Source organism: Sinocyclocheilus rhinocerous, unplaced genomic scaffold, assembly GCF_001515625.1.
Source record: "Sinocyclocheilus rhinocerous isolate Xijiao unplaced genomic scaffold, SAMN03320098_v1.1 scaffold753, whole genome shotgun sequence".
NCBI lineage: Eukaryota > Metazoa > Chordata > Actinopteri > Cypriniformes > Cyprinidae > Sinocyclocheilus > Sinocyclocheilus rhinocerous.
Window position 1 is genome coordinate 844,588 of NW_015655991.1, and position 14,666 is coordinate 859,253.

Genomic DNA, 14,666 nt, shown 5'->3' on the forward strand with positions numbered 1-14,666 from the left:
CATCAAAACTACAGTAAAAACAGTAATATTGTATAATATTACAATTAAAAATAACTGTTTTCTATTTGAATATATTTTAAAATGTAATTTATTTCTTTGTTGGCAAAGCTGAATTTTTAGTAGCCATTAGTCCAGTCCTCAGTGTCACATGATCTTTCAGAAATCATTCTATGAATCTGATTTGATACTCAAGAAACATCTTATTATTATCAGTGTTGAAAAGAGTTGTGCTGCTTAATATTTTATTGAAAACCGTGATACATTTTAATGCAATTTAATGCATTCTTAATGAATAAAGTATTAATTTCTTTGAAAATACTCTAATTGACCCCAAATTTTTTAACGGTAAGGTATATGTATGCACAAAAAGGGACTAGGGATGTCCCAAGCCGATCTCAAGGATCGGGATCGGGGGCCAACAAAGCATTTTTTAATGCTCTCCTCAGCCCGATCTTTATTTTACGTCAGTTGTCATGCCGGTGTTGTGCCCAATTTCGACCCCCTGCCAAATTATTACAATTGCGTCTTGATTCAGACTTGAATGACAGACTAGCATTTTGACACCGTGAGCTACATGATTTCTAACCTTGTCTCCATATAAAATACAAGAGGTTTATATCAGTAGTCCCATATTCATAATTGTGACATGCATGCAGTGTGTGCATATAAACACAAAATCGAAGACACTGATCGGGACATCCCTAAAAGGGACATATCAAATAATAAGATGGTTTGAAATAATTATTCATTTTATTTAAATTCAGATTTTCAGTCAAATTGTTATGCTGATAATATAATTGAATATATTTAATATTAAATAAGAAAAATACAAAATATTAAATAAAATCTCAAACTTGTGGACCCCACTGTATATAATCTGAACTGGCTTTCTTACAGTTAAACTTGCTCGTTTATCTGATGGTTTGAGACGAAAGTGTGGTGTGACTTTTCCTTCCTTTTGCAGAGGGTGGAGGAGCTGGAGAAAGAGAACACGCTCTTGAAGAAGGAGAAAGAAGAGGTGAACCGCAGAATCCAGAACCCCACTCAGGGTGAGTTTCATGCTTCAGAGTCACATGCACACTCAGAGCATTTGGAGGAAGGAGTATGAGGAAAGGATGTGTGGCTTGCCTGGAGGGCTGGGCTGGTTTTGTTTGACGCACAAGAGGGTCTGTGTGCAGAAGTGGGATGAGAGAGACAGAAACTGCATTGGATTTCAGTGGAGGAATGTGAAACTGCTTCTTTACCTGCACAACTAAAAGCTGACCATTGTATCAAGCTGGTTCACATGCGAGAATGCTATTTGAAACCCAAGGTTTGGTCTCAATACGCTTTCTATTTGTTAAATGTCGCTTTAGCGAGTTTGTTCTGTGCTTATTTTCCTCAGTGCTGTTCTGCTGTCAAGGCTGTTTAAGTTGTTTTAAAACGCTATTCAAAGGACTGTTATGAATGGAGTGATTGTTTTGACAAATGACAACTTTCATCAGTTTTTGTTAACAGTGTCTTTGGTAGGAAACAGAATTTTTTCTTTTTTGGTCTGTTTTTTTTCTGGTCTTTATTTCGGCCAATCTAAACTGTCTGTTATTTTACTAAGGGTAAAGGTGACCCTCACATCATTCCAAATGACTTCCTTTTCATTTGCTGACCACAAAAAAAACTTTTTGTCCATACAGTGTAAGTCTATGGAGTCCAGTCAGTGTTGTTTTGGACCCCATTGATTTTGTATTGTATTGACAAAAACAGTTCTTCAGAATACCTTCTTTTGTGTTTCACAAAATAAAATAAGTCACACAGGTTTGAAATGACATGAGGGTGCGTAAATGGTGACTGGATTTTCGTTTTTGGGTGAACTATCCCTTTAAAGAAAAGTCTTGTGCAATTCAAGTGAATAGGACAGTTAATGCTGGAGGCACAATCAAGCTTGCATGTGATATTGATAAATCAGATAAAATTCACAATAACCAACCGTTTTAACATATGAAATACCCTTTTGTTTTGTAATTTCTATAACAGTTAAATAAAACAAAAATAAATTGGAGGAACATTTACAAAAAATTTAAATACAGAATAAGCCTTAGATGACGGACCATATTTTTCTAGTATGTCTGTAATAAGCTTCACTCATTCTTAAAGTCAGTGTTTCAAATAAAAGGGTGAAAGGAAACTTGTCACAGGTTTATAATACCGTTATCTTAGTATGATAATTATCTCCTAATTATGGATGGCTGCTTCATCAAACTATCAGGCCATACATCTGATAGCAGTTTCAGAATCTGTTCAAAGGGTGTGATTAGAGGCTTTCACACTGTACATACAACTTTGAGTACAGTGGAGTAGAGTTTGCTTTAAGTTGGCAATGATGTTTCGATTATAATATGCATTGTGAATGCAGAGTACAAGAGAAGGTGCTTATTTTATTTCTATTGAGATTACAGAATCAAGATCATATTGTAACCTACACATAGATGCTCAAAGGTCTTCCATCAGAGTAATAAAGATTTTTTTATTGCTCGATAAAATATCAATCAAGCCGAAGATCAATAAAAGATTGTTAAAAGTGTTATCATCACTGTCACATTGCATAATATTCAAGTGGACTCGGCAACACAAAACCTGTAGTGTGAATGTAAAATGAACTGAGACCTCACAAGTAAAATGGATCAAAAGAGGTTTCAGTTTTTCATACCTTTTAGATACTGAATGAAAAGCCCTAATTAGAGCTAGATTATGAGAAAGATACGTTTTTCACACACATGATACCGAAATATTCAGCTTGTGAAAGTTGATACAGGTGAATGGGAGCAGCATGTCATCTGGTTCATTGCTTTATTCCTGTGTGTGAATGCCTTTTTGTCTCTCAGGTCAGGGCAGCGATGCGTCTCAGAAAGAGACCCGTTTGCAAGTTGAACTGGATGAGGAGAGGCAACGATATCAGAACCTGGTGAAAGAATATTCCAGACTGGAGCAGAGATACGAAAATCTGCAGGAGGACTTGTCCTCCATGAAGGTAGTAACGCTTTGACAATAAGTCTGAAATTCTGGAATTTGCTTCTCTTTTTTTTGGTTGTTTTTAACGTCTTTATGGTTTTCCACATTCTAGTTCCATCCTGGCCATCGGAGGAACCCCTCTAACCAGAGCAGTCTGGGCTCGGACTCCAACTACACCTCCATCAGTATGTCAGAGGTGGGAGACACTGATGACACCATCCAGCAGGTGGAGGTAAAGTTATTTCACTGAATCTGCCAACAAACACCAGCAGACTTTGAAAAGGGTATAAAGGCACTTCAGAATGAGCATTAATGTGGTTTGTCTCCCTGCAGGAGATGGGCATAGAGAAGGCTGCCATGGACCTCAGCGTTTTCATGAAGTTACAGAAACGTGTACGAGAGCTGGAGCAGGAAAGAAAGAGGCTACAGACCAATCTAGAGAAAGTAGAGGAACTGAGCAAACGCAAGGCATGTTTATTTGTCATGTCTTCTCTGCTTTCATACATTTCTCACAGTTGCCACAAAACAAAAGAAAACAAAAAATAGAAATTACAAAATGTTTAACAAAACAAAAAACTTTTTTTTTTTAAATAAAACCATAAATATATAAAACAAAAACAATTTTAAAATAAAAGTAATACAAAATAATTACTCTCTATATTAGCAATATATTTTAAGACATTTAAAAATTCAGTCTCAAGCTGTGACTTAAACTAAAGTCTATTGGCCTTAACTTGAAATATGACAACAAAGGAAAGAAAACTGACTGCTTAATCATTTGATAGGGTGAATGTATGTGTTAATACAAATTATCTTAAATAATAAAGCTTTGTTGATTGTTATGTGTTGATATTTTTCTTTTTATGCTCTCATTACGTTTGTAGAAACAGAAGTTAACCTGAATGACTGCTAAACATTTCCTACTTTTTGGCCATAGGTTACAACATCATAAACACCAGTTATCTTTTCTGATGGTCCCTCATCTGGACTTGCAAAAGCATGGTCCTCTGCTTTATCAGTCAGCTTATGTTTAAATTTTTTTTTTCATTCATTCTTTTATCTTATAGGGAAATGAGCCCAAGAGCTCCACGTCAGAGGAGGATATAAATGCAGACCTGGCTTACAACAGTCTGAAGGTAAGAGTCAGACCAGCTCAGTGTAATAGCCATGCAGCTCTGCCTCCAGTCAAATGTCTGTCTTGGTGCTCATTGATTTGTTCTGCACTGGGGCCGCTCTGCTGCTGCTGCTGGTTGTCCTGCCTGTTAAACTCTGGGTGAGTGGAATGATGCAGAAATTTAAGACCAGGGCATTTTTAGAGAGTTGAACTATGGCAGGAAGTCACATGGCAGGAATGGCAGGAAGACTTTTATTATTGCTCATCTGTTTGCATAAATCAACTCCATTCTTCATTTTGTTAATTAAACACTTTAACTTTCCAACAAATCTTGAAAAGTGGCTTTGTATAGACATTGAATTTGATGCAAATGAAAAGCAAGGCTGTGTGGAATAGACTGATGTTCAATAGGATGTACTGTTTTAAGATCAAGTTGTTCTTAATAGCTCTCTCTTTTGATCTGATATTGAGAAGTCAATCAACACACACAGAAGCAGAGACAGGAAAGCGATCAAAATGATTTTTTCAGTGCTCTGTCTAACTTTGTCTGCCCAGAAATATTATAATAAGCAATGAAAAGCTATTTATTAAGCTAAAGCAATGAAATATTTCTGCTTCTCAACATTGTCTTGTGACCGTAAAGACTTTGAAACAAGTTCTTATGTCTGAATTTTCTCACTCTCTAATAGTGCTGTCAAAAAAAAAATCGAATTTCGAATATTCGTCGAATTTAAAATTAAAATCCACATTCGAATGCAAAACCGTTGCATTCGAATTTTAGGTGTGCGTTAAGGAGGCAGCCTTATCAGTGGCGCACGAGATGCGATGACGATGTAAGTGTCATTGCATTTTAATGTTTTCGTTAGCCTATCCAGCTGAAGCCACTAGATGCGGTGCTGCTGCGTTCGTGCGTTGTTAATTACAAATATTGCGGGAAAAGAGAACATCAATGCGGAGATCTTGTTTTTCGTCAAAACTGAAACCAAGCCGTTCACACAGAACGCATATTTCGCGCATTTTCTAGAGGGACATCTATCACCGTTGCACTCGCGTCTCGCACAAAAGAGCCGCATGTTTAGAAAGCCATGTAAAATTAATGCAAGTTCAACTTTGAAAAAACATATTTCGAGGCGGGGTTTTTTCCCCATCCCACTGCATCTCAAGTTTTTAAATGAAAAATATACTCTGTGTGATTGGCTTTCGACCCTTTGTATTAAACTATGAATACATACATGATGCTGTTTTGTTTATAGTTGTTTAAGCAACTTAATTAATTATAATTGGTTTGTAAACATTATTTTAAGCATTATGCACTTTTTTCACTGATAGTCATGTTATGCTTTGAATAAACGTGCATTAGTAATATTTTGCTCGATGCACCCTCTTGTGGCCTCAGAAGAGAAGCCAAAAGTTTTTCTTCACCCTAACTGAAATTATGCATTTTAAATTCGAATATAATTCGAATTTTGATAATATTTAAGTACAAAATTCGAATTTAGTTTTTCAGCCATTTTGACACCCCTACTCTCTAATTTGCTTTGAAAATGATATAGCATAAAAACTCAAGATTAAATAGTGCAAACAAACAATATCAAATGAAAAGTAGTACAACGGTAAAAAATTATGAATTTAATATTAAGAAATGCATAAATGCAAATATATTTACTCATTCATTCAAATACTAAACTATAGAATGCTAGATTTTATATTATTATTCTTTAAATTGAAATTCTGAATATAATAATACATTATAAATTCTACATAAATAGATGTACAACAATCTTGGTCTAGTCTTGAAGCCGCACACAGGCAGATGGCTAATAAGAAATCAAATTTAATCCTTTGTGTCCTAAAGTTTTTTTTTTTTGTCAGATCTAATTTTTTCCATCATGTGATTGTGATCTTCCTCGGACACCTCACAAGCCCTTAACACTTTAATATCAGCAATCAGTCATTTATCTGAGTACGAGGGCGTGTTGAAACCCCAACGGCAGACTCGGTTTAACAGCTTTGACCAGAGAACAAAGTACAAGAATGAAGACACCAGAGCCAAAAGTTGACCTGCTGGCTGTGCAGCTGAATATGGAGCTCAAGGCAGTAGAATTGCGTAACTGATTTGTTTGTTTTCTTAAAGCGCCCCAACATTGCACGTTGAGCTTATATAATAATTGCTGATGATTCTTGTTCTGTAGTGCTCAAACGCTCTGTGTCTGATCAAAGCTTTAGCTATGGGTGTTAGATTTCCTTGGATAAAATTACTGCAGTCAGCATTGCTTGTTTTTTGTGAGTCCCTCTCTTTCTGTTTCAAAGTTTCTTTCTCTCACACAAACAAACATTCGTTCAGGCTTATTTACAACTTTTTGCCTACGGTCACTTTTGATGGTTTTTAATAAAAATAAATCCTTTAAGTGTTACAAAATACAGACTATTTACCCTCTTTCAGACTGTGTTCATAAAATGTGTTCTGTTTACAGCGGCAAGAGCTCGAGACTGAGAATAAGAAGTTGAAGAATGACCTGAACGAGTTGAGGAAAGCGGTGGTCGACAGGGCCTCTGAGAACAACTCATCCAATGAACTTCAAGAGGGCTACAACCTGCTGCTGAATCAGCTCAAAGGGGCCAATGAGGAGCTGGATGTGCGCAAGGAGGAGGTCCTCATGCTCAAGACCCAAATCGTGAACTCCACGAGGCAGTCAGAGAACATAAACCACATTGTGAGTCTGAAAACATCACCACCGGTGGCCGACAGGGCCTCTGAGAACAACTCATCCAATGAACTTCAAGAGGGCTACAACCTGCTGCTGAATCAGCTCAAAGGGGCCAATGAGGAGCTGGATGTGCGCAAGGAGGAGGTCCTCATGCTCAAGACCCAAATCGTGAACTCCACGAGGCAGTCAGAGAACATAAACCACATTGTGAGTCTGAAAACATCACCACCCCTCAGTCGACATTTTATAAATTTGACCTTTGTGGGCTTCTGATCCAGTTTTTTTTACAGCTGTTGTCTTACCAAATGAAGCTATTGTAGTATGTCATCAGACTTTCTAATCCATTAGCATCCCATCAGGCTTCAGTGGAGGTGCCATGAATGGAAAGCTTCTTTATCTTTTATAAAAGCAATCAGACACGGAGACATTGCATGGGATAAGATGGGATATAATGGGCTTTGATGGAGCTCAGAGTAATTTAAGTTCAGGGAAAGTTCAGCGTAATAACGATGGTGTGTCTGAGCTTTACAAAACCTGCACTGCTAGTGAAAATGGCTTTACCTGCCTGTCTGAATCTGCTGAGTTTGACAAATCATTGTCAGCATTGGTTATGCACGAAAAGAAAGCTCTTTTTCTCGTACTTGGCGTTATAGGGATGATGTATAAATCTCAGATGATGTATAAATTTCACTTTCGATAAAATTGACCCTTATGACTGGTTTTGTGGTTCAGGGTCACATTTGTATAACTTTTATGAGTAGCTGAAATGGAGTGTCCATAAGACAAAAAAGTATTTTCTTAAAGAATGCTTCAATACATAAAAATATCTGTAAACATACACTTGTTGTTTCCTATTGATATATTTGTTTCATTCAAACAGGATTCCAATGATGTATCAGAATGGACCAACAACAAGAAGCCTGTGGACGCGGTGGACACTGTTGATGCACCTGATTTAAAGAAGTAAGTCAGTCCAATCTACATAATGAAAGGCTTTCATCAGCTCTCCTCCACGTGCTTATTTGTCTTTTTTAATGAAGATTGAATCCAGTGGTATTGACTGTTCATTTGAGTTCAGAGCAGCTCTCTGATTCAGCTCTTCATGCTCTGTCTACTTTCATTTACAGCAGTATATCTCTGTTTTCTGACCCACATTACTGGAGATCTAATCACTTCTCATGAATTAGCATAGTGCTGCCTCAAACAAGCATTCACAGTCTCAAAGCTCATATTTTAAAAGTTATCTGCAATATTTCTATCAAATTTATAGACCACCACCACTGGCTCATGGCGAGTTGGAGACAATTTACTGGCCATGCATATTTTTATGCCATGAAACTTTATTTTGCATTCATACAAGTTCAAAATTTGTATTAAAAAATAGTTCCTTTTATATTTTTATATTCTGTTGCACTACAATGTCATGTCTAATGATCTAAAACAAAGGTGAGCTTTAAAGATAACAGAGAACATAGTGACGACAATGATTTTTTATTTCTTGGTAGAAATTGAGTTATAAATTGGAAAAAAATGACACATTTTTATACTTTCCACTAACTTAGGAACCACACACAGGATTGTGGGATATTATGAATTAGCATAGTGCTGCCTCAAACAAGCATTCACAGTCTCAAAGCTCATATTTTAAAAGTTATCTGCAATATTTCTATCAAATTTATAGACCACCACCACTGGCTCATGGCGAGTTGGAGACAATTTTCTGGCCATGCATATTTTTATGCCATGAAACTTTATTTTGCATTCATACAAGTTCAAAATTTGTATTCAAAAATAGTTCCTTTTATATTTTTATATTCTGTTGCACTACAGTGTCATGTCTAATGATCTAAAACAAAGGTGAGCTTTAAAGATAACAGAGAACATAGTGACGACAATGATTTTTTATTTCTTGGTAGAAATTGAGTTATAAATTGGAAAAAAATGACACATTTTTATACTTTCCACTAACTTAGGAACCACACACAGGATTGTGGGATATTATAGGCAGCAAATGATACTTCTAAAACCAACTAGATGAAGGGTTTTGCAGATTTTAGGTGCAGCCATGGAGTTTTAGTGAATTAAAACATTGCTACTTCTTAAAGGTAAATTTTAACTAAAAAGTAAATGGTGATTTAAATCACGTCACAACAGTTTGGGGGCACTAAGATATATTTTTTTTGATTAATACTTTTATTCAGCAAGTATTCATTAAACTGATCAAACGTGACAGTAAAGACTTTTATAACGCTAAAAGGAAATGTATATTTTAAAAAAACAGTCTCCAAACTTTTAAACGGTAGATCAACGAGGGTCAGACTATCGTTCTCACAGTTTGATTTAAACTACATTTTAAATTGCAATTCCATATAAGGTTACTGACCAGCTGGCAAGTACATTTTTTATAAACTCGCAAAAACTACGTTTGCCCCCTTTTGGCACTTACTGAGTGTTTATTTTGGACTCTAAATAGTGTATTAAAAAAGTGCCACAGTACAGTCCATTTAAATTTTCATCTCTGGCTTTTTATATTTTTACCTCTGGCCAGTGCACTGTTCCGTCTGAACCTTCATAACTGTTCTATATCCATCCAGGCTGTTCTGAGTTCAGGACACTTTCTCTCTGTCACATTTTTAAAGGGGTCTTTTAAAACCGAGAGTGGCAGATGTTAGATGAGGTACTCATTACCTGTGAAAGAATAAATTTTCGCACTCTGTGGTCTCAGGACTGGGCACTTTAAACAGCAGCTGATTTCTCATGCATGCGTTTTTCCTCCTTTCTCTATTTCTCATTTCCTTTGAGTGCCACATCTCCTTACAGACATTGCTTGGGCAGGCAGCTCACCTAAAAAAAACTGAAACATTATATCCCCAAGAAATAGCCAAAGTCATAGCAGCTACATGACCTCTTTACTTGAAGATAACATGGATGAAATGGAGATGGGTAATTCAGATGTGCCCTCATGCTCAAGCTGACGTCTACACAGACTAATCTAACCTGCCATGCCTTGCTTTGCTTCACTAACTGGCCCTGCCATCTTATCATTCTTCTCTTTTGCTTTCTCTCCTGTCTGTCTGCTGCCGCTTCTCTGTCTCTTTGGCTCTCCGTTACTCGGATGCCAGTAAAGCACAAGACTGGGTTTATTTGAATGAAGATGGGGAGCTTGGCCTGGCCTACCAGGGTCTAAAGCAAGTTGCCAGGTTGTGCTTTAAATTTCTTGGATTTCCCTCCAGGTTTAACTCTGGGTTTCGATTTCGAGGCCCCTGTTTTTGTTTTTCAATCAGTAAAGGACAATCGGGCATATATTGACTTTTGTCACCTTTGAGAAGTGTTTTGAGGACTAACTGAAGTATATAGACAGTTTACACTCACTTATACTATAGTGTGGCATGTTTGGATGTGTTCAGGCTGCTGGAGGCCCAGCTTCAGACGAAGTCTCGACAGCACAAGGATGAGTTAGAGGCTCTCCACACGCAAATCGAACTGCTGAAGGACAGTCTGGAGAAGAAGCAGGAAATGCTGGACCACTTTTCTACACTTTCTCCTGAAGCTCTGGTGGAGTTCAGCGTGCAGCAGGAGATCACGCGCCTCACCAATGAAAACCTAGTGAGACCTTATCTTAAGTATAATTTTTGTAATCAGTATTATTGTCTTATTTATTATTAGTATTTTATTTATTTATGATTTAAAAATGTCCTTTAAACAAGATCAATAGTATTTTCAGAGAATTGATTTTGAATGAAGCATATTTTTTCTTACCTTATTAGCTAATTGTTTGTGTTGCTTTAAGCATAAATCTCTGAATTATGTTAGATTTATGGTAAAACAAATAAACTGTTTGCCATTGGGATAAGAAAAATAAAACAAGCAATCTCAAAAAAAAAAATGTTGTAGTCAGTTTTGCTAAAACATATCTTGTTTTAAGAATATTTACATATTTTGACTTGAAAACAAAACAGTTATTTTTAAATGAGCCTTCAAACTATTAGCCAGCCATTGGTTCAAGAGCTGTAAAGTATCATTATACCCAACACACAATATTGACATTCTCACTCAAGTTGATGATTGTTCTCTAGGATCTAAAGGAACTTGTCGAGAAGTTGGAGAAGAATGAGAAGAAGCTGAAGAAGCAGTTGAGGATCTATATGAAAAAAGTGCAAGAGCTGGAAGGTTATACATCTGCCTATCATCTGTCTGTGTATTGAATGTTTTCTCGTGGTACCGCTATTTTCTGATGTGCTGTTGTTCTTCATACAGTGTCTCAGGCCACTAGGAGCAGACCAGAGCTGACTCGTCAGGTCACCGTACAGAGGAAAGACAAGGACTTTGAAGGCATGCTGGAGTACTACAAAGAAGATGAGGCTTTGTTGGTCAAGTCATTAATTACAGGTATGTGTGGTTACATGCAGGCATGTTTTAATGTGGAGGTCCTGTAGCTGTGATAAACACACAGGTCTTGTGTTTAGACATGAAGCCCAATGTGGTGTCCGCCACTGTCCCCTGCCTCCCTGCCTACATCCTCTTCATGTGTATCCGTCATGCCGACTACATCAACGACGACCAGAAAGTTCATTCACTCCTTACCACAACCATCAATGCCATCAAAAAGGTCCTGAAGGTATGTATATACTGTATGTAATCACATCAACACACTCCCAGAATTCAAACCAGCTACACTACTCAGACGTTTGGTTTTTTTTTAAAGAGAAATTAATACTTTTATTCAGTAATGATGTATTAAATTGATTAAAAGTTTCAATAAAGGCATTTATAATGTTACTAAAATGTTCTATTAACATAAATGCTTTTCAGCAAATAATCCTGGAAAATACGTATGATGGTTTCCACCACATTATTAAGCAGCACAACTGTTTTTCAACATTGATAATAATAAAGAAAAGTTTTTTGAGCACCAAATCATGTTAGAATATATAAAAAAGAAAACAGTATTTTAATTAAAATAATATTCCATCATTCCTGTTTTTTTTTTTATCTTCTCTCCAGAGAAACAGCGATGACTTTGAGATGACCTCCTTCTGGCTGGCAAATACCAGTCGACTTCTGCATTGTCTGAAGCAGTACAGCGGGGATGAGGTGAGATTTTACTGTGGCTATTTGATCTTGTCCAGTGATGATTTCAGCTGCAAATATAAGAGTCAGTTCCATGTACTGTATTTTAACATATTAAGTACAGATAATGCGTGAAAAGTGTGGTTTTAAGCCTCTGGCGACCCCGTCTAGATCACTGGTATGATTTGGCTGTTGCTTCCTGTCATAGGCGTTTATGACGCAAAACATGGCCAAGCAGAACGAGCACTGCCTGAAGAACTTTGACCTGGCCGAGTATCGGCAGGTTCTGAGTGACCTTTCCATCCAGATCTATCAGCAGCTCGTCAGAATAGCGGAAGGCATCATGCAACCCATGATTGGTGGGTACAGAGAGACACCGGACCAATATAAACACTAATAATGGAATTGTTTGCACATTCTGATATTTCATAATGAATGCATGTTTTTTGTGTTTGATTTTGGCAGTTTCTGCCATGCTTGAGAGCGAGAGCATCCCCAGCCTGGCCGGAGTGAAGCCCATGGGCTACAGGAACCGCTCCTCTAGTTTGGACTGTGAGAGTGGAGGTCCAGCGGGCTACACGCTGCAGGCCCTGGTCAAGCAGCTGGGACAGTTTTACACCATCATGGCGGACCACGGCCTGGACCCTGAGATCAGCCAGCAGGTGGTTCGCCAGCTCTTCTACTCCATCAATGCAGTGACCCTGAACAACCTGCTGCTGCGCAAAGATGTCTGTTCTTGGAGTACCGGCATGCAGCTCAGGTACACATTTGATGCTCTCGGGCAAATCCGTGGCTGTGTTATATCTTCAGAAATGTCTGATGAATGTAACGGCCGTCTCATTGGTGTCGTTTCAGGTACAACATCAGTCAGTTGGAGGAATGGCTGAGAGGAAAGAATCTGCACCAGAGTGGAGCCGTAGCCACCATGGAACCTGTTATCCAGGCCGCCCAGCTGCTGCAGGTGAAGAAGAAGACCTCCCAAGATGCAGAGGCCATTTGCTCGCTCTGTACCGCCCTCAGCTTACAGCAGGTAGACATTTGCCATTCATTCTTTCTTTATTCATTATTTTTTATTTTCATTGACTTTTCATTGACTTAATCATGCTATTCTACTTCACCTCAGATTGTGAAGATCCTCAACTTGTACACGCCACTCAATGAGTTTGAGGAACGAGTGACTGTGTCTTTCATAAGAGACATACAGGTAAACTACATACACACTATGGACATACACTTGCTAGGGTGTACCAAAATTTGAGTAGTCCGTACCAAAATCAGTAAAACTCTTTCACCACAACAAAAATAATATTCTGCTGAACACACTCTTACCTAAAAAGTTTAATATTAACTAATTCAGTATATAATTAATATTAAGTAATTTCATTTATTTAATAGATATAGTATAGATTAATATTATACACCACTGTTCAAAAGTTTGTGGTTGGTTAGGTTTATGTTTTTGGAAGAACTCTCTTATGTTCAGTGTCCAAGGCTGCATTAATTTGATCATTGTGAAATATTATTTGTTTAAAGTAACCGTTTGAATATATTTTCAAATGTAATTTATTTCTGTGATGCCAAGCCTGGATTTTCAGCATCCATTACTCCAGTCTTCAGTGTCACATGATCCTTCAGAAATCATTCTAATATGCTGATTTGCTGCTCAAGAGCCAATTCTTGTTATTATCATGTTGAAAACAGTTGTGCTGCTTAATATTTTTGTGGAAACTTTTCAGGATTCTTTAAATATAAAGTTCAGCATTTATTGAATAGACAGAACAGCATTCATTTAAAATAGAAATATGTTGTAACATAATGTCTTTATTGTCATTTTTGATTCATGCATTCTTGCGGAATAAAAATATTAATTATTATTATTATTATTAATAATAATGATAATATATTATTATTTTATATATTTATATATTATTATTATTCTATTATATTGTTATAAAGTTAGTATTGTCGTGTTACTGAAAAATCTGTATTTTCTGCAGTGTTTGATGGCTTCTTTATGAGCATGTCCAATAAATACTCTCATTTCCTTTCACAGAATCGCCTCCAAGATCGTATAGAAAACAACCAACTGCTGGTAGACACGAAGTACACCTTCCCTGTGCTCTTCCCCTACACTCCATCAGTGCTCAGTCTGGAAAACATACACATCCCTGCCTCCCTCAGCCTGGACTTCCTCACACGGGTCTGACATCTCAGTCTCTCGGTCTCACTCTGAGCTCTACCGAGTCAGACCTGCGGCCTGCAGCGGGCCCGTCGCAGATCTGCTAACCCACATATTAACACCACCATACATACGGGATTTACAGTATCCACATTTAACAAGACGGACAATCTCCATGACCGACTAACTGTGGTGTTGAGACACGCTTTCAATAAGGGGGATACTAAGTCTAAATGATGCAGGTGTAAATAAGCTTTGACTTTTCTTCTATAACATTCAACCAGTTCTCTCTAGGCTCCCGTTTAATACAAGCAAGGCTATTGTTATAGAAAGTTAAAACACTATATTTGGATTGGGATTTGTTTGTCTGTGACTAATTCTTATGATTAAATAAGTTTAATCTAAATTAAATAAAAGGGTTTTGGGCTACTGACATGAAACACTAATGCGAGATGTATGTGTCCGTACTCATGTGTCTGTATTAGTATGCACTGATTTCTTTGTGTTTGTAATGGAAAAGTGTCTTTTATTTCCCTTGCTTGTGCTGGAGCACAGTTTCATCTCGTGGGCTCCCACTGAAGCAACACAGCCATCTCCATTTTTTTTTTTT

The 14,666-nt window shown here is 37.3% G+C and overlaps 1 protein-coding gene across 2 annotated transcripts in view; it reads left to right on the forward strand.

Moving 5' to 3' along the window:
• myo5b (myosin VB) overlaps positions 1-14,199 on the forward strand; it is a 57,644-nt gene extending 43,445 nt beyond the window's left edge. Inside the window, exons 23-40 of one of the 2 annotated variants that reach the window (XM_016526231.1) lie at positions 965-1,049; positions 2,859-3,004; positions 3,098-3,217; positions 3,319-3,453; positions 4,053-4,121; positions 6,574-6,813; positions 7,688-7,770; positions 9,930-10,007; positions 10,215-10,413; positions 10,884-10,977; positions 11,065-11,196; positions 11,274-11,425; positions 11,812-11,901; positions 12,086-12,236; positions 12,343-12,637; positions 12,733-12,907; positions 13,001-13,081; positions 13,931-14,199. In XM_016526231.1, the coding sequence (XP_016381717.1) occupies positions 965-1,049; positions 2,859-3,004; positions 3,098-3,217; positions 3,319-3,453; positions 4,053-4,121; positions 6,574-6,813; positions 7,688-7,770; positions 9,930-10,007; positions 10,215-10,413; positions 10,884-10,977; positions 11,065-11,196; positions 11,274-11,425; positions 11,812-11,901; positions 12,086-12,236; positions 12,343-12,637; positions 12,733-12,907; positions 13,001-13,081; positions 13,931-14,083 (2,478 nt within the window). In that variant the 3' untranslated portion in view covers positions 14,084-14,199. Of the gene's footprint in view, positions 1-964; positions 1,050-2,858; positions 3,005-3,097; positions 3,218-3,318; positions 3,454-4,052; positions 4,122-6,573; positions 6,814-6,840; positions 7,015-7,687; positions 7,771-9,929; positions 10,008-10,214; positions 10,414-10,883; positions 10,978-11,064; positions 11,197-11,273; positions 11,426-11,811; positions 11,902-12,085; positions 12,237-12,342; positions 12,638-12,732; positions 12,908-13,000; positions 13,082-13,930 lie in introns of both variants that reach the window. The other variant, XM_016526232.1, reaches the window with a different exon arrangement.
• Positions 14,200-14,666: the final 467 nt, after the last annotated feature.